The sequence below is a fragment of the Chaetodon trifascialis genome, chromosome 21 (assembly GCF_039877785.1).
Source record: "Chaetodon trifascialis isolate fChaTrf1 chromosome 21, fChaTrf1.hap1, whole genome shotgun sequence".
Classification (NCBI taxonomy): Eukaryota; Metazoa; Chordata; class Actinopteri; order Chaetodontiformes; family Chaetodontidae; genus Chaetodon; species Chaetodon trifascialis.
The window spans coordinates 12,408,661-12,436,180 of record NC_092076.1 but is presented as its reverse complement, the minus strand read 5'-3'; the positions used below and the strand labels follow the sequence as shown (position 1 = coordinate 12,436,180).

Here is a 27,520-nt window from a genome sequence, read left to right as displayed (position 1 = left end):
CATATTTCTACCACAACAGAATAGAGAGTTTGCAGTGGTAATAAAACCACGGATAGGCTTCCCCTCTATCTTTGTTTACGGTCCTCTTCAAGAAATCACTCCTTTGCCAGGATGTCTGGAAATTAATAAGGCTGAGGAAAGCCTGAGCACAACCTCTCAATGGTTGTTTTGGCATTTATGTCTTCATTCTAGTTTTGATTTCATTCCTTTCATCCTGCAGTCTGTTTCTGTGATTTCATTTCTCAGAGCCCGACCTGAGTTGAACTTTTTTTTTTATTGCCTTTAAGAACCAGAGAGAGCTGAAAAGAGGCTGTGCCGTCCTCTCTGCATATTAATAGTAACTATTTTTCAGCGTTGAAGAATATGTGGAGGACTTTAGGTAACATGAGGATAATGTTGCATCTGATGAGGCGACTGTATAGCCTGGAGGACAAGAGTGGGGGAAAAACAGATGCTGGCTGAATGAGAAGAGCGGTGAGAACAAAGTGGCAGGTCTGATGAGAGCCAGGATTGATGCTTGACAGCAGCAGAATAGATCTTTAAACTGAATGAAGGGACATTGAATTGTTATTTGAAACCTACATTGCATTTCAGTGTTATTACAATGTAGATTTAGACATGTTTATTTGTAAAGAAAACCTCTATTTGTGTTTTTGAGAGGCAGTTAATGTTCTACATACTGCCACCTGTTGTACCTGAGGGGGATTTGTTAAACACAAAGGACAGTGGGAAAGAAGGATATAATAGAGGGAATCTCCAGAAAAATGAGAGGGTTGGCAAAATGAGTGAGAAATAATGGAATAATGGGATCTATTGATGCAAAAGTATTCACAGAGCTGCTTTCAATTCTAAATCTGGGGTGGCTCTTGTTAAGGGATATTCCACTGTATGAAGTCACACGTTAACTCTTCAACTGACTACAAAAAGGCTAGAATTACCATCATCATGGCTATTTTCAAAAAGCTGCCTCAGGGAGGTGCTCTGTGAGTGTTATTGACGTCTCCTTTCCAAGAGCTCAGCAGGAAAAATACCAGAAATAGACTTTTGATTTATTTTAGATTTATTAGACAGCTGAAATTTGACAGAGGGGTGACAGATTGTCGCAGCCTGGATATGTGATAGGACTGATAGCGGTGGGCCCGGGTGAAATAAAGATTAATTAGAGTCCTTGCAGTGATGGTCTGCATGTATGTTTCTGCCACTGCTGATGTTTTGCACTTATAGCAAAGTACAGTAATTATTATACCCACTCACCCTGCTGTGCTGTGCTGTGTTGTGTGCTGTCACTCTAAGGCAATTGTTTTTTTATTCATTTATTTATTTTTTTTGTATGCCTCTGTTCCAGAGCCAACTGTAACCAGAAGCATTATGTTTACAGGTTGTACTGTATGTCCTGGCACAGACGTACGTATGTCTGACGCATCCATTTTTAACCGTTTGTAGCTTCTTTGCAGCCGCATAAGAGAGGATAAAATATATGTTCGCATTTATAACAACACAAAGAGTGGTTGTCAACAATGACCTCAAAGATATTGAGTTCTCATGAAATAATTTTTTCACTATGAGTTTTATAACGTCAGCACAGCAGGAGTGTAAATGAGTGTGGAATAAAAGTGCTGCGTGAATGGCAGAATCCATTTTATCCATTTTATTTCCACAGACCACATTCATTTGTGCAAATAGAGCAAATGTACAGAATCTTAATTAGGACAGCTTATCTTTTACTTCAATAATGACGTCACAATAAATATGAAAATATCTAAAAATACAATGCAACCAGTATAAAACTTACAGAGAGATAATCAAGTATCAATATACAGCTAGAGTTTAGTTAAATAACATCATTAACACGTACTTCTGATAACACTGCCCGCTGTTATTTCTGTGCTGCATGTGCAACCTTCCTCAGTAGGCGCTGCCTTCAGCTTGTCAGATGTCAACCATGCAGCCAGGCGCGTTGGCTCTTATAGCGTCAGATATGACCTTTGCTCCAGACTGTCCAATGCCATTTCCCTGCAAACTGCAGCCGCAGATGTCAGTTTGAAATATGAGCAGAATGACAGCATGTAATTCTCCTTGAAATGCTGCCCTCTGTGACACAAACCCACAGAATCACATTGCAGTGAAGAGAGAGGTGTGAAAAAGAGAACTCACTTGATGTATGTCAACTGGTGGTTTCCCTTTAAGGCTGTAGCGATGAATATGGCTCCATCCATACCCAGAGAGTTCTCCTGCAGACTGATGGTGCACACAGAGTCAGATGTCCACGAATTTAGATATAGAGACATAATCTAATCTCTAATAATACGTTTCAGGTGACATAAATACAATCTAATAAACCAGTGGTTTTCAAAGTGGGGGCCGCCAGGGGGCGCTATGGGGGACTCAGAAAATTGGAGGTAAGTTAAGAAAAAAAAGCAAAACATGTTAGTTAATACTATTCTTATGCTAAACAAATGTAATAATTATTGAATAGTGAACACACACACACACAACTGAGAGAGGTTTGATTTCTTTTGTTCTGTTCTTGTCTGTCAACAGTTTGTTGAAGAGTTCATTATTCAGTGGGAATATGACACAGTGTTGAAAACATGTTTGTTAATATTCTTATGCTAAACAAATGTGATAATTACTGAATAGTGAATAAAAGTAAGAAAATCATTCTAAAAGTTGATGTTTCTTTACATGTTTTGTAGCATTGTCGGTGGGTTTGCAAAGGGGGTCCCTGGCCAGAAGCTAATGCTGTTTGGGGGGCCATGGCATGGAAAAGTTTGGGAAGCCCTGTAATAAACTACAACCTAAATTCCCCCCAAAATGTTTTAAAAGTCTCTTAAAATATGTTTTCTATATGTTTCCCATGGTAAAGTAGGTGAAATAGACTGTAGGAAACATACTAGAGCAGTGATTAAAGCAGTGTTTCTCAATTCCGGTCCTCGGGCCCCGCTGCCCTGCATGTTTTAGATGTTTCCTGCTCCAACACACCTGATTCAAATGAGCGGCTCGTTATCAGGCCACTGCAGAGCTTGATGACGAGCTGATCATTTGAATCAGGTGTGATGGAGGAGGGAAACATCTAAAACATGCAAGGCAGTGGGGCCCGAGGACCGGAATTGAGAAACACTGGATTAGGGTGTCCTGGCTGACAGTGGCAATGACAGGTCTTGCACCTTCTAAACTGGTCAAATACTAAAACTTTCCTCCACATGGATCATGATAAGCTATCGGTGGGACTTACTTCAGCGACTTGAGGCTTCTGTTGCTTTTCAGTGCGTTGGCCAGAGCCTTGGCTCCCTCCATCCCTACAGTGTTCCCACGTAGACTGAAACAGTGGAAAATGTACAAAACACAACATTGGTTGTACATAAATGGCAGAGCATGTTGTGATGCTGGCAGCAACAATAAAAGAGAAATATGAGATTTTTTATTGGATTATTTCTATTTTAGTTTGTGGACAAAAGGCTTCTGAGACACAACAATACTAAGAATAACTCTTATTGAACCAGATATTTCTCTTGCTTTATGTCAATTCTGTTAAGTGTTGTGCCAACACAGGATGCAATCTTACTGCTCCTTCACCGGGGTCTGGGAAATTGACAGTTTACAATGAGCTGCCTTGCGCTCAAGATGGAGAAGTTCACAGAGAGCTGAAGTCTCACCCCTCCTCATCCTCTGTTCTGTCAGCCGTCACTTCACAATGCATTTTCTGATTGATGTTGCTGTTTTTGAAAATATGAGACTTGACACAAAGTTTTCTGTCCATATTTTAAGCCTGTTCTTCAACGCTGTGCTATTCGGTTGGTTTGTTTTTCCACTGTGCTGTTCTGTCACTGTGCATCATTTGTCGTCCTTTTTGCCTGATTCTAAATTACCTACAGACTGAAACACATTTTAATTTCTATTAAATTGAACTTTCCATTAACAAAAATATCTTTTTGGGCTGAGAATGACTCTTGATGATGATTAAAAGTCTAGTATAGACATAGAGAAATATATATAGACAATATAGGTGTTTATAGATAAAATAACCACGCAAGAATGCAGATTTTTGGTTAATCCAAGACATTAAATACCTGAAAAATCACTATACTTCATCACACTGGTTCAAGAATCATATCAAAATTCAGAAAACAGCTCTGCAAATTGATTTCCAACATTACCCACAGCGGTTTTATACAACCAGAGATGTTATTTACTATGTAATAAAACGAAATCTCTCACAAAAGTATGTGAGTTGTGCCAGACCACAGTCAGACCAGTTAAATTGGGTGCTGGCATTGTCAGGCTTAAATAGACAAGTTCCAAATCCAAAACGTGGGACCAATAAAGTCTGTAAAGCAGACGAACGAGAGTGTTTTTTCAGACAGAGTAATAGATGGAAATGAGCTTCAACAGGAGGAACAGTGCTCATCATCTCATCAACCCAACAGTCCTGAGTGGTATCATTTGAGCCAAATGATGGCCAGTTAACACAATCAGCTCCTGCGAGGAGGAAGATTGAGTTCTGCTGGTTTGGAATACTATTATTACTCAGTGGCTGAATGCCAAATAACAAGGGAACATTTAGAGCTTAGACTCACTCTAATGTTTGCAGGGTTTCGTTGGTCATCAGAGCTTTAGCCATTGCAATGGCACCACTTGTGCCCGCTGAGACGCCCTGGAGACTGAAGAGAAGGAACACAAAACATGAACATGTGAGTAATAGAAATAGCAAAGTGACAAACAGAAAGATCAACGGTTCTAATGCCAACCACAGTGTGTGCAGAGACGCGTTGGTTTTCAGGGCTTCAGCAAGAAAAATGACACCCTCATTCCCAATGGCATTCTCCTGCAGACTGCAACAAAACACAAACACACATAGACACAGTGACAATTAGACATAACAAAAACACCCTGTGACTGGAATTTCTCAAAATTGTTGTGCAGCAAATAAGGCCACGATCAGTCAATAAAATCCTGTGTCTCATCAGTCGCTCACAGTAACGTCAGCCCAGACTTCCTCGACAGAATACAGCGTAGAAATTTTGGAGGGATTCATTTAATTACAGAGAAAAGAGAGCATGGAATAAGAGGTGAGTGAAGTGAGGAGGACAATGGGAGATGTCTGAACTATTGGCCTTACTCCAAGAGCTGCATTGTGGCATTGGAGTGGAGCGCGTGGGCCAGAGCTTTAGTGGCAGAGGACTTGATGAAATTCCACTGGAGACTGCAGAAAGAGAAAGCGAGGCAAATTAAGGTCAACAATGAGGCAAATGCTACATATGTCATTTTCTGTATGTGCCATGCATGAATGAATGTAAAGAAACGTTACAGTTGTTTGTGTGCTTGCATTTGCTTTACAAGCCTCACTTACTGCAAAGAAGTGAGGCCTTGATTGAACTTGATTGCGCCAGCTATAGCTTGAACCCCTTCATCATGCAACAGGTTGGCTGTGAGACTGAGATGCGCACACACATACATTCAAAGACACACACATATGCACAGTAAATATTTCGCAGACAATCCCACAGACCACATTTTAATAGCAGTCAGCTGCATTCCATAGTCAGAGGGGGTGACATTTTCTGAACAGTTGGATATTTCCATACCTCCTTGGGGCTTTACATGACTGATATTAATGAGGTGACTCACTCGAGGTCTTGCAGAGAGTTGTTCTCATGGAGGGCATGGGCCATGTTCTTTGCTCCCTCCACACCGATTGAGTTCTCCCTTAAACTAACCAGATTAAAAAAGCAACATAAAAGACATGACCAAACATCTCAATTCCAAGGAGGTCTTATGTCCATATATGGTACATCATATTTGACTTGTATTTATTTAAATGCAGCATGCAGTGAGTATAGAGCCCTAGTATTACTATGGTGTCTTAGTAAAAGTATAACGACACCTGTTTGACTACAGATGTTTTGTTGTAGGATCAAGTCCTGAATGACATAAGCCTTGGGCTGTTACAGGAGAGCTACCTGGAGAAGCATCAAGCTAAATACTCACTTCAAGGAGACAAGGCCACGGTTCAGCCTAAGTGCTTTGGTTAACGCTGTCATCCCTCGGTTGCTGATTGAGTTGCTCTGGAGTCTGCCAAAACAAAGGTTAAATGCTACTGTCACATCAAAGCGCATTAGCAGTAGACTTTTGAATAGAAGGTCATGGAGAATGAGGAGGCTACAATGCGCTCCTGTGCAGAGGTACTGACTCAAGTGAGAGCAGCGTGTGGTTGACTGTCAAAGCCTCCGCCAGAGCGATTGTTCCTTTGTCCCCAAGCTGATTGCTGCAAAGACTGCAGACAAGAACAAAAGTAGACCAGACATGTTATGAAAGAGTAAAATCATCTCTGTCAATGATCGTCATGTAACCTTATTATAGGCTCTGCGGTAAACAAAGGTATTATTTATGCTTTATCCACTGTGCTAAATGTTAAATGTTTGCAGAATTGAACCAGCTTCATAGTATGTAAAGAGTGCAGTAAGATAATATCAAGATTAGTATGGTGAATGAAGATGTTAATACTAAGATTACATCAGCTTCGTGAGAGTCCGGTTCGTCTTCAGCGCATTTGCAATCCATTTGGCTCCTCCTGCTCCAATGGTGTTCTTCTGTACGCTGAATCATTACATACATGAAAAAAGAGAAAGTGGTTACTGCACATCATAGAGCATGAACAGACACATACACTATACATAGGACTGCAGCAAACACTAGTAAAAAGCAGCCAAAACTCACTTGAGAGACATCAGTTTGCGGTTGCACTGCAGTACCTCTGCAAGCGCTTGAGCACCTTCTTCCTCGATGGCATTGTTCTGGAAGCTGACAAGTGGTGAGGGAACATCGGCAGTTACACCAACTCAGAGTGCTGCACTGAGATTCTGTAGGATCATCGTCTGCATAAACCAGAATCTAGGGCAATTATACTCACTTGACTGATACCAGGACTTGGTTCATTTTCAGAGCCTCTGCCAGGAACTTTGCACCTTTAGAGCCGATGTTGTTGTTCCGGAGACTAAATAATAAACAGACGGTTAGATGATATACAGTAATATGGAATCATAGGAGAAACAGTGTGTAGCAATGTGTGTGCCTATAAAATATAACAACAAAGACCATAACAACTGCAGCAACCAGAAAGTATTCAAATGAGAGTTCGCACTTTAGAGATATTAGTGTCCGGTTCACCAGGAGGGCTCGACTCAGGGCTTTGGCACCTTTGTTGCTGATGGCATTCTCTGCCAAACTGAGAGGGTAAATGAAAGAGGTTATAAACATATGGTACAAAATATTAATGATAATCACAGTCATCATCATCGCTGCACCAATCCCACAATCACATGATAAGTGGCAATGATAAGTGTCTATTCTAATCAACAATACTGAGACTAACTTACATTAAAAACATTAAAAAGTGTCATCATTTATGTGAGCAAACAGCAAGTCCATTTGAAACAGTGGTTCAGAACCATTAGATAATAAAATTATCTTTGTTCAGGTGTGATATCACCTTATCTTTTGGATGTGGCAGTCTTTGGCACTCAGGAGACTTCCCAGCAATTCCATGACATCATCTTTGAAGTTATTATTCTCCAATCTGTGGAACAGATAAGTTATCAGTGCCACACATCAATCTTTCTCCAGAGTTTTAGTTGATTGGGAAATGGTGCTTCAGGTTGCTGACCTGAGGTGGCTGCAGTACAGCAGCTGTGGGAGCAGACATTTCACTGTTGTGTAGTTCAGAGAGCCTGTTAGGTTGGTCTGTTCACAGCACTCTGGAGATACATGCAGCAGGTAGCCAAGCACGACACAGTGAGCCCGTGTTAACTTCTTTGGTAAACTACCGAGCTGTAACTCTTCCTCTACACTTCGCAACAGCTCTGTATGTTGCAGCTCCTGTAAACAATATGCCAAGTTGACTGCACGTAGGGACACCACAGCACCTCCACTGTCCAGGAGGCCTTGCAAGAACCCTGCTGCCCATGCCTTCTGATTGCCATCATCCTTCCCAATGACCAGAAGCCCAGCAAGAGGTTTCAGTGCTACTGAGGACAGCAGGCCTGTTAGGAAGCGCACAAACACATCCAAATGACCGTCTTCGGCTTGTTGCGAGTGCTGAAAGGCACTTCTGAAGTGGTTCTGGAAACCAATCTTGGGCCAAGACATAGTGCTCTCTGAGAATAAGTCAAAGATGGCCCGCTTGGAGGACACATGGTAGAAAGTAGCCGCAAGAAACTCCTGGAGAGTCAAATGAGTGAAGCGGTATGTTGTGTATATGGCTGACTCCTCCCGAACAAGAACTCCAGTACCAAGACTGCACTGAGTTAACAGTAAATCTATCCCATAGGCCCTGAGGTCCTGCTCACTGAAGGTGTACTTGTGTTTGAGGAGCCCATAAAATGCCAGTCGTCCAAGGTTCCCCAGCAGTTTTCGATTGCTTGCCTGAAGATGCTCCATTTTTACAGGCTCCCTGCCTCTTGGTTCGCCCACTTCTGCCTTCATGGAGCAAAAGTGAGCGTACAGCTCAGTACAAGTCCTTGGAAGGCTCTCTTGTGTTCCACTCTGCATGATGTACGTCAGAGTATCAGCTACTATCCAGCAAATGCATGGTATGTAGCACATCACCATTAAGATTTTATGACACTCCAAATGTGCCAGTATTTTGCTAGCAAAGTCCCTCTCAGAGAAGTGGTGGTTTAGGAAGAGCTGGATGTCCTTTGGGCAGAATCCGGGGATCTCTGTCACCCTGTCAACCAACCCTCCAGGGATGAGTGAGGCCACTCCTGGCCTGGAAGTCACCCACACTGCCACATCAGGGAGCAGATTCCCCCGGATGATGTTAGTAACTAGGTCATCAATGGACACTTCTTTCTTTGGGTCATTGCAAGGAGCTGCATCTGAAAAATTTAAAGTGCACCGGAATTCGTCCAAACCATCAAGTATGAGCAGCGTACGACAGGAGCTGCTCAGGATCAGATTGGGGTCTGTTAAATGAGGAAAAGCCATTTTCACCAGCCTCTCTGCAGAGAGTTTCTCCATTGAGTTCAGCTCGCAAAAAGTGAAAGGCAAGACAAAGCTCATGTCTGTACAGATGGCCCCTTGACTCCACTGTCTGATGAAGTGTCGGACCCAGGTTGTCTTGCCAATACCTGCCACCCCGATCGTGAGGGACACCCTGGGAGGTAAACTGACCCGGGTCAGCGGCTCAAAGAGTTTGGCCAGCCCCAGCTGTCTGAGATTACTTCTCTTCCTTCCTTGAGTCACCCCCACCTGCATTAAGTCATGCTCCTTTTGCTGGAGGTCAGAAAGTCCATCGACCAGAAGTAAAGTTCTAGAGGAGATGTTCAGCTTGGGGCAGCTGACCGAATCTCTCTCTCTGTACTGCTCATACCGCCGTAACAGCGCCTCCTTATGCTCCTTCACCATGGAATCTGCAGAAAAGGAAATTGGCACAGGTTATTGTCTGTGATATGAAAATTTATTTTATGATTACCAAGAAGCTCCAACAATGGTCCCCGCTATTGCTTGATGATCTTTGAAAGAATGGCCAACACAAAGAGCAAATCCCATTTCAAGCACCTTACCCTTACCATGGTTTATGATGAGCTGGGCCACTGGAGAATCGGAGCTCTCTATGAAGCCCCGCAGGACATCAGACCCTTGAGTGCCCTTGCCAGTGACAATAGTTGTGAGCATGTTAACCTGGTCCTGCAGCCGGCCCCCTTCCTTGATGTTGGTTTCCTCAGCTGAGCTCAGCATATCCACCTTTCTCAGGTGGGTTAACATCACCTCCAGGAAGGAGGTTGTACTGAAACGTTGCAGCTGGACTTGATGCTTTTGGATCCAGCCAAGATCTAAACCAAGATGAAAAGCAAGAAATGATTGAGATGAATTAACAAAGACAGTTTCTTGAGCTAGAACAACCCTTCTGGAAAACATGTTGCCATATGAGAAAAACAAGTTTTCATCTCTTCATTTTTGTCTTTTTGTCAGACTTTATTACAGAGTACAGGAAAAAATCCTTTGTCAATCACTGATAAATTGAAAACTATAAACTGATAGCAATTTATTCAGGTACTGATGCCAGTCATTTTCGTTGTGTACAACAAAGGACAACAATTTTTGCAATAAAATGTATTCTGTTATAGCCCGAGGGTCCATGCTGCTTCGTGGAGAAAGTGAGAATTGTTTTTCTAGCATAATGAATTGCATTTGTATGCCTTAACCCACACTGAGATATGAAAGACAAAACACTTGACATACTGTACAACAGACAGTATGGAATTTCTGTCAAGGGAGTTGTGTTTTCATTGTTAAACAGCCACCATTACTGATAAAAATCTGATGTGACTCAGGCAGAAATGTTCACAGACTAATTATGTATGTTACGTTTAGCCATGTTCAGTGACTTCCTTCCTCACTCTCTGACGTATCATCTGGTGTTTTCTGTGTCATCACTCACAGGCGACCAAATAAAACAATTACCTGGAATAAAACTACAGATTTCTTTGGGTTTGAACATTGTTAGAAACATTCGGGTGACAAAATTAAACACAAACAAGGAGAGTTCAGGATTTTCCCACAGTCTGGGAAATGTAACACCCCATCACAGTAATGACAGATCAATTCCAGCTTATTTTAAACTCCCTGCAACAATTATCACAACCAACAATTATCATCAGTGTTTGTGGTGATGGCATCACCTAAAAATTAAATTGCCAACATCTCTCCCCAGCCTTAACTTCACTTTGCACTTTTTCACAGTCAATCCAACTGAAATCTTGAATTTAAAGCTATACAAACCTGAAAAATGAGAATCTGCCAGGAGCATTTGCTTTGTCTAAGGCGACATCAACAGCCACAGAATCTCCTCTGGATATATAACAAAGATAAACTCTATTGTCTCTGAGTAGAAAATGTCCAGGTAAGTGTTTCCAAACGAACTTCACAAGCACTTCTGCCATTGTCTGCTTCTTAATTCGTCAGAAAGATCAAAATAATTTTTCTAACACCTCTAAGCTGTCACTGAGCAGTATCAGGGTTTCCCCCGGGAAACTTGTAAGCGGATGTGATGAGTGGTATGTCATATTGTGATAAACAGTTACTAGGTGACAGTCACAAGCAATACCTTCATCCATTAAATATGCGTTTTTGTCATTTGATTGAAGCCGCAACTTTAATCCAACCGTGAAGGATAGGCTGTCCTTTGATCTCATTTAATTAATCACAGCTCCTGTTGCTTTACTGATAAGGCTCAAATCTCACCTCCGTGGTTTCGTGATAAGAACAGCAAGAATGTGAATATGAGTCAATACGATGTGGACAACATGGATGATAATGTCACAGCCGCTGAGGATTAATCAGAACTGAAGGCTGACCTAGCACTGTTTTGGCTACTTCATGTAAAATCCCTTTAATGATAGATAGATATATAGTAAGGTATTGACTACTGATTTTCCCTCATCTTACTGTCAGGACTGGACATATGCTCCTACATGCTTGCCTGCCCAAAACCCAGTCAAAAAAAGACTTGGAGGAGTTGTGGTGAACATGAAAGACCCAATGAATTCATTAAAGGAACTCTACCTTCTGTTTCTGCTTGTGATGAGACGGAGCAGGAGGCGGACTGAAGATCCACGTAGCAGTCGTCCTGCCACATAATGCGTTGGTTTCGGTCCAGGATAGAATCGTAATGTGCCTTCCTCTCCATGAGAGAGTTTGCTAATTTCTGCCCTCAGATGGCCCCGTTTGTGTCTACAAAATACAAAACAGCATTACTAACTGCCATAGACTGAGCACGAGAGGCTTCACACTGTCTAATTATTGATGCAAATGTCAATTTACTCTATTGTGTATCAAATCATGTATTACTAAGTCAGTAGTTTCTGTTGAAAAGCAACTTCTGACTACAATAATTTGGACAGAAGTTTTCACTGATAAGTGAAGCAGGTTTAATTAACATAAATATCTAGCTTTCTGCATGCGCACTGCAAATTGATATTCATTTATTACACACGACAGCTACTTTTAACCAGCATCTTACACAACACTCAGCTCATTGTGGTTATGGCCATCAGCTTCAGGAAGACATTTGACATCCGCCTGAAAGTCTCTTTTTTCATGAGCTAAATGTAATGCAGACGTAACGTCACTGCATATTTGTTGCGATTACACATATTGACTCAAAAATACTTTATATATTAAACTGAGATAACAACAGATGTAATGAAAAAGAGAGAAATCAGCCTTAGTACAGCCTATAAAAACCATCACTGATGGCAGTAACACCCTTCCAATGACCTTGATGTTTTTGAGAAAGTTACTCCAGCATTGCTTGAGTTTTTGTCAAATGTCTAAATTAGAATCTGGCTTTCTTGCCAAAAACAGTTGGATGCCAGAAAAACATCCTTTCTGCTTACTTTCTATGATCGATCACGTTCATCAAACCTGCAATAACTGACTTTCTGGCATCATCCAACAGTTCCGGAGAAACATAATCATTCATTTAGAGTCCTCTCTCTCCTGATCTAACAACAGTAGTGAGGGGGGGGGGGCGTGGGTGACGTTTAACAGAAGATCTGCATCTCCATAACTCGCTCTTCATCATGTTGAACTTACTTAGCCACACCCACTGTGGAATGATCCAATCACAGCTGAATGATTTTGTTTAATCACTCTTTTAACTAAATATTGTTTCACTTGGACAGATGTAACATCACGGAAGCAAAGGCTGAAGATGCTCTTGAACAACATGACCCATTTTAAACTGCACTTCCTGTCTCCTATGTGGGCGCAGCTCCACCCATGCTCCACCCATGCTCCACCTGCTAACCCAGTTTTGGATTAGCTGGGAGTTTGGCGGGGTCAGGCACTGCCAAGATGGTGCCTGCTCTGGTTTTACTGTAACTTTAAGGGTCATGCACAGTTGCAAATGTGTTTTCAATTAACTTGGCTTATTGGGCTTTTGCTCGGGTAAAATAAGTGACAACACCTGTGGGAGAGTGACCATGAGTGTGCAGGGCCTTTAAGGTGCTTCTCAAATTATTTCACAGCCTTGATATGACCTCCCCACACTGTCAGGGAGCTTGTTGCAAGTTCCTGAAGCTTACAGTAATGTTAAAAGACAAACAAGCAGGCTAATCGATTTTAGCTGCTATTACGCTTCATTCTTACATTTTTTGCAAATCACACTGTTGTGCATCTAAACTATTAACAAGCTTTAGAGTATGATTTCACATCACAGCATATCAGTAAAAGTGCTACAAAATAAATGTAAATGATGTTTGAGTTTGACTGAGACAAACGGGAAATGACAAGTGTCTTCCTGTGTGGTTTGTTGCTGATCACGTAATTTCTCTCAAAGGAAGCCAATTCAAAAACCCAGACCTCAGATCGAGACAGCTTAAGTTTACTGCCGCTCCTAATGGCCATTACCACTTGACAACATGCTGATTATATTGTAGAATTGTGCTGGGGAGATTGTGAAATGGCTGCCGCTGTGTTAAACTGCCACACGCAGGACTGTAAAATTACACATTATCATCATCGGCAGCAAGCAAAGACAGAAAAGGCACTGTCATTTGCATGATGCAAGCACGCAAGCAGCACACTGTGCAAAGAAATATAGTCAAAGATGGGTTGTGTGTTACATAAAACATGTTAATCATGAGGTGCTACATATGCCAGAAATACAGAAGTTTATGGCAAAGTGAGTGAAAATCTGTTTAAGATCTATATTTTATGCCATTATCATTAGCCTGGAGCAGATATGGACTAAAGGCCGTGATGGAAAGCTAAAGCCTATGGCAACGGTTAGTTTTAAAAACTCTCAAAAGTTTAAACACTGCAGTCCACACAACTCAAGCAACTCACCAGGGGCTTGCTGGAAGCTGTCTCTCGGCATCAAAGGATGTAAAATGCTGTCCATGCTGATGTTTTATATGGAAACGCCATCATTCTCACGAAAGCAGGTGCAGGACAATTTGAAATGTGAATCGGAGGAATCTCTAACCAGTGAAATTTAGTTGAAGACGAGCAAAATGAAACGAGCCACAAACACAAAGCAGCTTCATGGCAACTCAGTAATGTTGCCGGAGAACTTTCACGGTGCAGCTCCTTCCTGTCTGTCTAATCTGCCTTCCTGTGTTGCGGTTAGCAGGTTGAACAGCAAAAAGGAGGGGGGAAAAAAACTTGTCACTGTGCTCATAATGTGACATCGTCCAAGGCCTGAATGTTTAACCCCGCTTCAGTCGCTTCTATTTAGAGCTACCAATCAACTATGCAGTTGGTGCACAAATTAGAGCTGCAAAGAGGGTAATGACATGATTACTGAGGTTACAGCTCGTCAAAGGGAAATACAAAGAGCTGCAGGTTGCAAATGCATCAGCAAGTGTTACTGTAGACAGGAGATGCATGAGCTAATCAAGAGTTTTCATTAGAAAGTTCAAAGATTGGATTCTCATCTCATGTATATTACTTTTAATATTATATATGGTAGGTAGGCACGACCCAGCACAAAGATGATTGGATGTGAATATGAATGTACCCGAGAGAGACAGAACTTGGGGAGAGCAGTGACAGAGCTAGAAACACAACAGGCTGAAAAACAACAGTGAAACCGGATTACACATTTGTGGAAGTATTTTATTTCAAACCTGCTACATGTGCATGACATTGGAAGGAAAAATAAAACAGTGGACGCCGGAAAGACAGCTTTTAGATTATGACCTGGGATGCAGATGATTCAAAGTTTTCTTTCCAGTGTTTTCTGTGACATCTTCTGCTGTAGACCATGAATATTTGCTGCATGTACGCAGACTTTCAGCGTCCCTGGAAGAAGATTTGACCGTTTCTGGCTTCTCTTACAGTCGTACTGGGCTTGAATGCTGCTGTGCCTGATCTGTGAGCAACTGAGACTATTTGTCCAGCTTGACTATTTGTAATCCTTGTCCACTTCTTGTGATTGTTGTCAGTGCCCTGGATATACAGTATACATAGGGTTGAATGTTGAACAAGTGCTCTGAACAGAAGAGTTACATTAAATTGTGTTCAGCAATTTTCAGCATTGTCTCGCATTTGCATGTCAATGCATTGTTTGGGGAGCTAATATAGAATTTTACAATAAAATACATTTTCTGATCATTATATAACATCATTGCAAGGGAGGAAAATATCATTTTGGCTCATTTTAAAAGCTAAAAAAGGCCTTAATTTAGAAAAAACTAATCTGACATGATATGGTCAATTTTGCTGGACAGATGCGTATTAATAATTGTCAATATTGAGAAATCAGAACTGAGGAAAATGGCGCTGAGGAAGGGAAATCTCCTCACCAAGGTCATTAAAGCAGACAAACAGCGAAGTCCTGATGAAGAGGCATATCAACTATATTAAAAATGCAGCATATCCAAGCTATATGTGTATTTCATGGCACTTTTCAAATTAAGCTCAAACTATGACATTTTTGCTCTGACCCCTGTGAGTTTCTGTATTTCTACAATAAGTTATCATTTCAGATTTGTGCTAACTGCTCCCCCCCTGAGAATACTAACATCATATCCATAGTATTTACACTTATGGCTGCAGCAGAGATGGCTGTACGTTCCCTCAAATAAATGAGGAATCAGCTGATCAAATAACACGCAAGTAAAGGCACAGTAGAGGTTTCTGAGCCACAAAAAAAAAGATTTTCTTAACAACAAACAATCTCTCATTTACTAAAACAAATACTCTTCATTCAATAAATGGCTCCCACATCACGTCCCTTCTTCTAATTTCCAGATCAAGAAAATGTAAACAGTTCGCTTTCAGTAAGCATACGGAAGTGGTTACAGACACTCGTCACAAGTTAGCTAAAGACATTCACATTTAAAAAGACAATCAAGCCCTTGAGTGACAAGAGTCTACAATGGACTGTTACAGCACGCAGCAGGTAAAACAAAGCAGGAAGTCGACCACACTGAAGCATGAATGTGAGCTTGACAAATATTATCTTGGTTATAAAGTTAAAACACCATAGTACCAGCTGAGAATGTGATGAAGGTCATTAAACTGACAGAGCTTCCTGCATAAGTTGAAGGCATGGGTGTTTACATTTCAGAATTTAAAGGCTTCTTCCACAGTAACATGAACAAGTCAACAAAAATGACCATTTAGGACTCAAGTATTTAAAAGCAAAATCCTCCCTTTTCTCTTCCTTTTCCTTTAAAAGTAGTAACCAGCACTGTTCACAGGCAAAGGCTGCACCTTTACAAAAATATCTTCTGATTTTTACGTTTTTATATTCAACTCATGGGTTGCCTGATTTGATGTCGTAAGTGTCATTGCTGCCACGCAAACGCACCCTTAACGGGCAACAAGGAGCCATTTCATCGGTGATCTCCCACAGACACAGAGAAGGACACTTGCGGCGGCGTTTCAAAACAACCGCACGATCAGTAAAAGTAAAATTGACTTCCGATGACCCCCGACTCTCTCGCTCTCTGCTGAAGTCCTCCAACGCACACGAGCAAATGCGGCGATTCAAGGCCTGGATTATAGGTCCGACAGGCCCTCTGCGTGTTCGCTCAGCTCCATGGTGTAATAGTCCAGAGGACGCCTGCGAATAGAGACGACATTTACACGCACAATCCATCGTGATCGCACTACAGCTTCCACCTAGAACGGATGTACAAATCGGTGAGGGCCTGAAGGTGGATCCTGCACGTTTCCATTCCTCCTCTAAGAATTTAGATGCGTGCAACCCCAAAAGAAAAAGGCCCAAACTGAGTGCGACTTCTCTTCATATAACCAAAGCCTCTTCTAAGAAAAAGACCAGGGAGGAATAAAGGCAATGTGAACAAGAAACAAAAACACAGACTCCCAACAATGGAGCTAAATGAGCCTTACTGACTCGATTCTTTATATATCCTGCTCTCATTACCGCATAATTTAAAGCAGAATTACAAGTCAGTGGGTTTCCTGCATCATTTGGCTCATCCAGCAGAGGAGAATCAGAATATGCAAATAATAAAACTCCTCACCTCCTCCTGTAGAAATATGTGAACAGGGCGGCTCCTAGTCCCAGCAGCAGGAGCACTGCTACTATCAGTCCTATCTGTAGGCCCAGGGTAGATGCTGGGAGAGAGTCAGATAACAACACACTCTCAGAACAAGCTGATATGTTTAAACACAACATGGCAATTCAAACACCCCAATGACCAGCACTTCTGCTCTGCCCTGCTTTGCCTTTAGGGGAGAATTATTTTGCTATTGGCTGAACATAACTCAATCAAAACGGCACTCTGCAACAACACGAACACGTGCAAACACCAGAATGCGCCATCAGTGTGCAGGAGTAGGTTTGACACTTCAGCCGCAGAGCTGAGTGTTATAACCATGTTTAGCTTCTGGTCACAGACTGGTTATGACTCGTGCACAGTTTAGACTTAAGCCCCGTATGTGCTGCGACCAGGTGTCACTTTCATGCCTAGTATGGAGCAGTTTCTTGTAACCAGAACAATACGTCTACACACAGCCTTTTTCATACATCAAATCTACAATATATGAGATCATTTAGACACGAGGGGATTCTTTGGAACAGGCTGGATTTTTCCAGCAGCCTACACTTTATTAATTCACTAATTCAGCTGATTAGATTCTGATTTCTTTTTTTTTTTTAACATGAAGACAACACCCAGCATCAGCAGCACAGACGCTTCATTGTGTCGGGGAGCTGCTGTAATGCAGTCAAGGCGCCGCTGACCTGTGTTTGTATAACGGTCCGTGGTCGGAGCAGAGCAGATGTCTCCCTGAGCAGATGAAGGATTCATGTGCGATGTCTGGATGATGAGGGCCTTCTGATGGTCCGACAGCGCCTGGATGTTGCCCCACACTCGCAGCCACCCAGACACGCATGAAAAGTTGGCTCCTTAAATGTGAACACACAGCGAAACGCTTCATTATCGACATACGAAAGTGTTCAGGATGTGCTGCAGCCTGGTAGATATATATACATTCTGTAAACAGGAGATGTGGTTTACAGTTATAGAACACAAATCATGAAAATTAGTGCGTATGAGAGACGCTGGATTGATAATGACATGGAAATAGGCACACCTGAGCCTGTTTATCTTAAAATGATTTCCTCCTCTGAAGTTAACTTCCAGGGGCCTTGCTTTGCATTGCTGCTGATCTTGAGTATATACATAACACATATCATTCAGATATGTGTTATATTTATTCAAAATTTGAATATCAATATTGAATCGGAAGACAAAGTATCGCGATATATTGCCATATGGATATTTTTGCCCACCCCTAGTTATATTAGAGCTGCTTTCATAAGTCAAAAGCACCTTCTTAAACCACGAAAATAAACCCAGACTCAGTTTCCTGTGCCACAACCAAATCTCCTTGTCTCTGCTTTAATGCAGCTCGGTGTGTTCAAAGTGACCTGCGCCACTGTGTTGACTGTTAGCGGTGAAGTTCTCCCCAAAGTCAGCGATTTGTAAACCCCTCACAATTTCTCATTGAAATGCTTTGAGCGAATATGCAACTTCTCAGCCACATGTTCGGCTTTCAACTGAGACGGAGTTAAAGTGCCTCACCTTGGAGATACAGAGCAGAGATACCGCAGTGACACTTCTGCTCCAGGTAGTCGGCCACCTCAGCCACTCTCTTCCCCTGGATCAGACCACTGCAGTCTGGCATGAACAGGGAGGAGGACGTCAGCTTCTCTGAAGGCATATTTACTTTCAATTGTGCAGCACATGACATCTTCTATCTTTAGACCATATTTCATTCAGTTTTTATTTCAGTAGTGTTCAGCTACAACGCCTCACCTCCTGACTGCTCCTGCCAGTCACTGGACAAGGGCCCGAGGCAAAGGTCAATGTGACTTGAGAAGGCGGAGCTCGGGCAGAGGTTGGTGCTGTGAGGTGTGGGAGAGGAGCTCGTCCAGGAGGAGGGGCTCCTCACCTCACAGCATGAACACCGGCTGAGCGAGACAGGACCGTCTTCCACTGACCTGCACATGCACGCAACAAGAATACACACACACACAATAACATACAGTAGTAAGGAGGATGATAACGTCATAAAAGCAACTCTGTCTAGAATGACATGCAACACACCAGATTGTCAGTGTGTGGGGGTTATACCTAGAGATTCTTTTTTTTTAGTTTCGCAATTATCATCTTATTGATTTTACTGATTATATGACTGTACTGACAAAGCCACTAAGAGTTCTTCTGTGCAGCAGACTGCAGCACGAGTGCCGCCGTCAATAGGCTACACTTAGCAGATCACTTTCGGAAGCAAATTGTTGCTGATTGAAAAATTTACCACCAACATTTCCCACCTGGAAAAACACTCTCAGCGCATGTGCAGCAAACAAGCCTGAGCCAATTTGCTGAGCAGAGTCTGACAGGTCCTGACTTATAAATATGTTGCATTTGCATAATAATGTTAATAATTAAGGGCTATGAGCTGATAGCTATGATCTTGCAGCCTTCTCAGCTAAACCTGTGTTACTAGCAGTGCAGCAAACCTTGCCATAGTCATCCTCCCTGGTAAAAAGAGAACCAACTGTCATAATAAAACAGGAAAAACAGGTGCTTTAACCAACGTCTTAGTCGGTCGGTGGCCTTGACCCAATTCAAATAATCAGCTAGAGGCCTTTGCACAACATTTCCAACAGCCAGGTTATAGCCTTAACTGGGTTTCAGACCCTAAGTCCTCAGTGATTGTGTGTTTACCTGAGAGCTGGAATCACTTGTCTCCCTCTAGTGGTGGACAGAGAGGAAAGCAGCTGCTGGTTTTCACTGAAGACCAGCACATCTCTGAGACTGGAGTTGGTCAGAGCGGTGCCAGCTCTACAGACACTGAACAGGTCATAGCACAGGACCACCGCCCCTCGTACCGGCACTGTGGAGCCCTCTGGGAAAGTCTGATCTATGCAGGAGAGAGAGGAGGTGAAGAAGTACAGTGACAGATGGTGGGAAGAGGTACAAAACAAGGAAAAGGATGCAGAGAGAGTCTATCATCTATCCTGGAACAGCAAGGTCTCCCACTGTCCTCACCTGCTCCAGTGACATTTCCGATGATGTAAAATCCATCCTGGTCGATAGATCTGGTCAGAGGGAGGGCAATGACGGTCCCACTGCGCTCCTGGTCAAACACAGTGAGCACCAGGCCCCGCAGGTCTGTCATGGGGGGCCCGTGCAGCTCCACAAACGCTCTCTGCTGGCTGTGATTGGTCCAATGGCCACTGGCCACCTCACTGATGACCACACCCTCAGGGGCTGGAGGGGGGCGGGGGCAGCTGTTCTCTCTCAGAGGGGTGGGTGGAGCCACCTGTAGTGATACATTTCATATATTTAGGATTTTAACAGCCTGAAGGCATCATATTTTGTTGAGCGTCTGCTTAAAAATGATAAAAACTAGATAAATATTTGAAGGACTCTTTCAACATTTGGGAAGCACAAAGTTTACTTGGTTAGCTGTGCAGATACACAACTGCAGGCAATCACCAGCCTCATGTTTCTACCATTTATGAGATTCACAGTGGTCTGTCTGACTAACTTTCCTTTCAGCTGCACTCTCTGTACTCACTGAAAAAGCAGAAAGGTCGTAGGGATAAAGGCCTCGACAGCGGCTGAGGGCCTCGTCACCAGGCAGAACCTCTGGATCCTCCAGCAGAGGCAGCTGTCCTGGGGTCAGAGCTTTACTCAGCTCCTGCGCCTCCTGATCTGATCCTCTCTGCCGGTACACCACAGCATCCAGCAGGCCTTTGGTGGGGATCCCCCTCTGGGTGGCCGATGGGGGGCCGAAAGGGCTGCGATAGAGCGCCACAGCATCTGGTCCGTTCTGGATGGTATTTGGGGGCAGGCGGAGTGACGGGGCTGGAACCAGCCTGTCACTACCCAGCAGAAAGTAGCCCTTAGAGGTGGTGAAGTGTCCACTTAGGCTGATCTCCCTGTAGGGTCTGTTGTTGTGAGCACTGAACAGTAGTATCCAGATGCCCTGCAGGGACACCCGGCGTCCCGATGGATGCCAAAGCTCGATGTACTCGCCGTCCTCAGCTGCACCAGGTGTGTCTGTGTTCAGCTCATTGATCAGGAAGTCGCTGTTCCCCCAGGGTGGGAGGTGAGGGGGTGAATCTGTACCTCCTGGAATCACTAAAGCAAGACGAGGGGTATTAATCAGCTGCTGTTAAAGGAATAGTTTGACTTTACTTCAGTTTGTTTTTTTGTGTGGATTTAACAAACAAACTAAAGTGTTAAGTAAAGAGCTTTACAGACGCTGGCCTGTTGTCCATTCTCCGATTGAATGCCATCTGACGTCTCTGGATAGGGACAGTTAAACCTGACTGGATGTTTAAACCTGGGAACTAAACTTTTAGCTCTTCACTTGACTGGTTACCCGACTGTATCATATAAAAATTAGAAGAGCAGCATGGGCTTGTTTACTGCCATTTATATGGAGACCCTTTTGGGCGCTGTCCCCTGACAGAGGTGCTGAAACTCAACGTATAATCCCAGCTGGGTCTTATTCTTACATTTTGTCATTATAACATAGTGCTCACTGATGTAATTGTAAGTCCAAAGGAGCAATGAGAAATGAGCAGTCACATGACCAGCCAGATGATCTAAACCACTTCGTTCGGAGGTGAAACCTAAAGCGAGCTCACCCATAATGTTGGTAAAAATCTCATTGCTTGGGAAAACTGTGTCCCTGCACAACTGGCTTAAATGGGCCTTTGTGTTAATTCAGGCAGAGCACTGAAATGCTCACATCAGCTGATCGGTGTCACCACTATCACTGGCTCATTGATGCATCATCCTTTTTCGGCTACCAGCTGACCAATCACATTCATACAATTGCACTAAGGGGCCTTTATAAGGCTGTCAGTTCTCACCATTACTCTGCCGGTTCCCTCATGCCAGCGCCGCTTCCTGCTGCAGCTCCCTCCACCTCCTCCCGCCAATGTCCCACTTCTGTGACTGACGCGTTGGTGTTGTTGATTCTTTCGCACAGAAATCTGACTTTCTTGACGCGTCTCTGAGTGAAGTGCTGCTGCTACAGTCTTTTGTTTTCTCTTCCAAGTGTGTTTGACTCATTTGAAGGGTTGTCTTATCTGAGTGTAACCCAGTGACATACAGATCCTGAGACACAAACGTGCATTTAGTAGCTGCTTTGAAGCTTGATCTTACCTTTCTTTGCTCTTAATAGAGGTTCCTCACCAGCTCTTTAATTGGCATTAACTGTTCTGGTGGTGTTGCTTTGTTCCCCTGTTCGTCAGCCGGTTAATGGTAAAATCTATACTTTCCCTGAGGTCAGCGTGCTGTCAGCATTTAAGGTGTTCATCCATTCAGAGAAGCTGAATTACCAATCTCTCTCTGACTCCTAATGCTCTCACGGCCACACATTATCTCGCTCTCACACATTTTGAAGTCACGGCCCTGATTTAATGATTTAATGATCTTGTTCCCATGCATCATTAAGTCACATCCGTGTATTATATTCTGTCCTCACAGGGTCTCTTCACATCTCCACATCTCGCTGACAGCATCAATTTGTCAAGCGTGATATTTGAAATCACATCTCCGAGTTATACGAGGGTATGAGCCCCGCGGTGTGACTGCGATAACACTTTTACCACACGGCGAACTGGCTGTTGCGCCCAAAGTTGTGGATTTCCTCATTTAAAACCGCATGCGACGCAGCAAACAAACAAACAACCTCATGTTTCTCAGTGTCTCTGTCATCACACTAGTCATCAACAGCTAAAGGTGATAAGCACAAGCAGCTAAATACTGCACAGTGTGAGTATACATGTGCTTTATAGTTTACAAGCATAATGTAAGCTAACTATGGACATACAGAGAGCTGTGATGTCTGACCTGCCATTTATCCGTACAGCATTCAGTAACATGCAGTTTCCAGTGGTGTTTCATCTACGCGCCCTGCCTTAAAATGCATGAACAGATGCAGCTAAAACTGTTGACTGACACGTTATGAGTTGAGGGTTAATTCAGCGTGTATCTGATCCACCAACCAGACCATGTTTAGAGAGAAATCTGAATTTTTTTAAACTGTTTTCCTCTCTTTTCCCATACGATAAGGTCGTCTGATATTCATTGAAAGCGGTTAGTTTAATGGTTTACACTCTAATAATGTGTGTTTGTACTGATTACTGATGGTAGCTGGTCTGAACTATCAGCTAACTGCACTCACTTTCTAATGACAGTACACAGTAAATGGTTTCCCTTTGTGTGTGTGTGTTTTTTAACTTCTTTCCCAAACATGATGGTGTCATTAGCGACTCCTGATGAAACTTGAAAGCTCAGCATTCTCGTTGCCCTTTTTAAACTTCCCTTTTATAAGTAACATTAACATTCATAGATTCCTCTATATAGCATGGCCTCGCTAACTAATGCGATGCTTATTTCTTTGAATGAAGGGCACATTCAAAGAATAATGTAAATTACTGCTGTTTTTAGTGTTGAGGCAAACTGAAGAGTAGGTACAAACTTTAAGCAATAAGCAGCTTTAACAAACTGATTTTAATATTTGGCTGGATAATAAAATAGTGAGATTGAATACTTGCTCAGAAAATGTGAGGAGCTCAAGCATCCAATCAACAGGCGAGACTTACAACCACCTGTCAGTCACATGTGTGTTAGCTACCCCCTTCCTTACTAAACTGCAGAGAAAAAGCAGCAACATGTTTTTGCTGTTTAACATATTACCCAAGACCAAAAATGTGCACAAAAAGTGGACCGAAATGCCTTTTTCTTCTCTTCAGAGGTGACCGAATCTCATAAGCTCTATCAAAAACACACATCTTGATAATGCTGAGCATCTCATAGAAATTCAAGTCATGAAGCACATCCATTCAAACACTCACCAATGCTGTGAGGGCAGATCTTTGGCCAGGGGCACTGGTTGGGCTGTCCTGGAGTTTGCGGGGCCTCCCAGAAGACACCAGGATCTCTGGCCCAGGTGGCCACACCACAGCGGCTCAGATAGAAGCCCCCCTCTCTCAAACTGCCAAAATAATGAAATCATTAAGAAACAACCCTCATAAATCTACTTTTATTTTGAAGGGTTGTAATATTATAATGGGTTAGTAGCGGATGACACATTCATATTTAGCTGCCAGCTCTTAACCCACACCCGGTTTGTTTTACACAGCCAGTGCTGAAGTGCTTAAAGTGAACTCATGTCATCCTCCAAAGCTGAGGACACTGTTGACAAAAAAGGGCAACACAATCACATAAAAGTGTTTTGGAGATCTCAAAAGCGACAGCGAAGCGCAGATTAAGACGATCTGCAAAATATGCGGTCAGTCGGCGCCATCACCTGAAAAGGTACCATCCCAGACACCACGCCGTTATTTTAAGTTCCAATTTAAGTCACAAGGAAGTTTTTCCTCGCCACTGTCGCCAAGTGCTTGCTCAATTCGACTGCTGTCACACAAACATCTGCTGATGTGTCTTTGAGTCACAGCAAGTGAGTGAGTTAGAGCCGAGGAGTAACTACTCTTACACGGCGATGACACAAGGCGCACAGAATAAATTAGCAAAGAGGAACGGCGGTCACAAGCTGACCCTTTCTGCCACGGTTCACACAACGTGTTTCACAACACTCGAAACTGTGGTCTCGAAAATAACGACTGAACATCTGGCTGCCACATCGAAACAGCTTCGCCAAACTGCGGTGGATTCTCTCCGCCTCCTGTACGTGCTGCGGTGAATCTGCGGTGGCTCTACTCGTCTGAAATCAGTGGGAATCTCTCTTGTGTCTTTCATGGTGTCTTGCCTGTTGCTGAGTTGGTAGGGCTGTCTGCCTGGGATGAGAGTCTCTGTGAGGTTGGCGCTGGGCTTGTTTCTGGGTCCCGCAAACACAAACGCATCTAGTGGCTGTATCTGGCTCAGCGGACTGCCCACGGGGAAGTCTGAGGCTCTGCCACTGTAAATAGCCACTGCCCCCGACTCGTCTCCTGGGAAGAAACCATAACAGGAACAAAGACTTTACAGCAAAATGAAAGTGAATGAATGAAAATCCTGAAAGAGTCCAGCTGCCGTGCATAGTTTGGCTAAATCACAGCAGCACGCCCACCTTTCATGTAGCTCTTCTCTATGGTCGTGGAGATCAAACCATTCCTGGAGGTGGTTACGCCCACGTCCACGCTCACACTGACCCGGTCCGTTTTCCCGTCCAGCACAACCAGGACCAGAGGACCCGCGGCTGGAGCCTCTGTCAGCTCCACAAACCCGTCCACCTGGCCTCCCCCCAGCTTCAGCTCAGTGATGACAGGAATGGTTGCCGGGGCAGCGGGAGGGGTGCAGTTGTTCCTCTGACCCGGAGAGGGCGAGGACACCTGAAAGCCCCAGCGGTCTTCGGACAGCAGGCACCTCTCTATCGACTCGTCCCCCTCGAGGGCTGTTTCGTCCTCCACGAAGGCCGGCTCCCCTGGCGTCAGGGTTTCGGCGAGGAACTCTGCGCCCCCAGTACGGCGAGTCATGTACACCACGGCGTCCACCAGCCCGAGGGCCGACACGTTCATCTTCTCGCTGTAGCGAGCAGCAGACGTGTGGTAGAGGACGATGGCGTCTGGGCCGTTCTGGACCGTGTTGGGAGGCAGGAGGATGGCCGGTTTGGGCAGCATGTCCACCGAGCCCACCAGGAAGAACCCTCTGTCGTCCGTGCTGTGGCCTTTCAGGTCCAGCACCTTGTAGGCTACGTTTCCATTCCCATTGTAGAACACAAGGGTGTAGCCATCCAGGGAAGCCCGCTGACCGCTGGTGTGATACAGCTCCACAAACTCAGTGGTGTCCAGTCTGGGGTTGTCGGCGTTGATCTCGCTGATGATGAGGCAGGGGTCACCGCTGACCACCACCAGCAGGCTGAGCCAGGCCACACTGACCAACATGATCCACAGCTTCCAACTGGACTCTGCAAAGAAAAAAGACCACCAGCGGCAATCCTCAGTGAAGTAACACGACTGATTGAGAGTTAATACTGAGGTTTACTTTATTTGTAGGACAACACCAACATCAGCAAAGGTCTACTGCATCAGAAGCTGCTCACAGTGCTGTGATCAAAGCTTATGTTTACTACTTCCAGACCAGACTCCCTGGAGGAGAAACCCCATAATATCATGAATGAGTCTTCTATGAGCCTATTTTTTTTTTTTTTCATGGTGACACTGGCAATGAACGTCTTCTGCATGAGTCATGTCATGTTGCGAAACACACTGGCAAGCAGATGGAAAGTTTGCGTGAAGCTGTGAGATGAACAGACGATTAAACGGACACGTCGTGTTAAATAAAGTACTGCTGGGGCATTTCTAAAGATCTAAATGAAAAACACGATGCAGCTGACCCATCCCAGTTCATCCCAAGTCGTCCCATTTTTGACGTTAGCTCTGAAAATGAGTCTTTAAGACGCTGCGTTAGTTTTGCAAGACAGTCTTTTAAAGGCACGTTAGGACTTTACGAAAAGACAAAGAGTCTGTGGAGTTCAATTCTGCCCTGGAATCACCTCCCATCTCACGACAGCTATTCCGGTCACGGTTAAGCTGCTATGCATGCATCTTTCCGTCGAGGAGAAAAAAAAAAAAAAAAGCTGTCAGTGTGCTTTCTGTCGGAGCCTCGCGCTCCCAAAGGCTTCGGGACTCACCGCGTTTCCTCGCTGCTCGTCGGCGTCGCTGAAACCTCTCGGCAGGGTCTTACAGTCGGAAATGATTTCGCTAAAGTTTGTTTTCTGCCCTCCGCCGCTCCCTTCATTCACAAAGCAGCACTTTCTTTCTCCCCCCGGACTGTGGGCGGTCAGACTGGCTGAGGGGGATGATGCCTGCCAGGGAAGCGCTCTCTCTCTCTCTCTCTCTCTCTCTCTCTCTCTCTCTCTCTCTTTTTTTTTTTTTTTTTTTCACGGCTCAGTCCACCATTCAGACATCCACAGCTGAGGATAAAACCAGTAACACCAGCAACAGAAAGGTGATTAAAGTGTGCCCCCCCACTGCACTAAATGTGCCTATTTATACTGTAAAACTGCTAATTTCTGCTACTCACAGCTACATAATCCCATGGCCCTGAGTTCATCCCAAAAAGCCCTCTGAAGACCTGAAGGGGGCCCCTGACCCCGCTTTGTGGATGAGGGGAGAGCGGGTTCAGCCCAAGTCCCGCCCACAGCAGGTTAGCTTTGACCACACTTTAGTTCGATTTTTTAAAGTTCAAAGTTTTCTTTCTTTCTTTCCCTTATCTTTCACTTATATTCTATTATATATATAAAAAAGTAACCCACAAAACAAGTATATATGAATATGCCTTATATGCTTCCAGCGGTTTAACATAGCACAATACAGCAGCAGTGGAAGTTGCACACTCACATTTTACTCAAGTAAAAGTAGAAATACCACAGTGTATAACTATGATTTTGCAAATTTCACTACACAAAAGTACAAAAGTGAGCGTCAAAATATACATAACAACACATAAGGTGAAAGCACTCATGCTATACAGAATGGCCAATTAAAAAACAATAAAAATAATGT

General features: G+C 43.6%; 2 protein-coding genes across 2 annotated transcripts; both read right to left on the bottom strand.

Annotated features, from left to right (window-relative positions):
* Window positions 1–1,667: 1,667 nt before the first annotated feature.
* Window positions 1,668–11,727, bottom strand: nlrc3 (NLR family, CARD domain containing 3). The gene is made up of 18 exons (XM_070990629.1): window positions 11,566–11,727; window positions 9,570–9,833; window positions 7,664–9,410; window positions 7,490–7,576; window positions 7,142–7,225; window positions 6,911–6,994; window positions 6,718–6,801; window positions 6,514–6,597; window positions 6,191–6,274; window positions 5,989–6,072; window positions 5,629–5,712; window positions 5,351–5,434; window positions 5,120–5,203; window positions 4,749–4,832; window positions 4,578–4,661; window positions 3,236–3,319; window positions 2,155–2,238; window positions 1,668–2,020 (listed from the first exon to the last, which is right to left on the bottom strand). Exons 1-18 carry the CDS (start codon window positions 11,687–11,689, stop codon window positions 1,930–1,932), a joined length of 3,405 nt encoding a protein of 1,134 aa, XP_070846730.1. The 5' UTR covers window positions 11,690–11,727; the 3' UTR covers window positions 1,668–1,929.
* Window positions 11,728–14,603: 2,876 nt separating this feature from the next.
* Window positions 14,604–26,802, bottom strand: LOC139350194 (uncharacterized). Its single transcript, XM_070991403.1, has 12 exons — window positions 26,647–26,802; window positions 25,084–25,920; window positions 24,784–24,964; window positions 23,870–24,009; window positions 20,572–21,137; window positions 20,040–20,313; window positions 19,716–19,911; window positions 18,801–18,985; window positions 18,567–18,662; window positions 17,723–17,887; window positions 17,001–17,094; window positions 14,604–16,576 (listed from the first exon to the last, which is right to left on the bottom strand). The coding sequence occupies exons 2-12, from the start codon at window positions 25,895–25,897 to the stop codon at window positions 16,513–16,515; spliced, it is 2,775 nt and encodes a 924-aa protein (XP_070847504.1). The 5' UTR covers window positions 25,898–25,920; window positions 26,647–26,802; the 3' UTR covers window positions 14,604–16,512.
* Window positions 26,803–27,520: the final 718 nt, after the last annotated feature.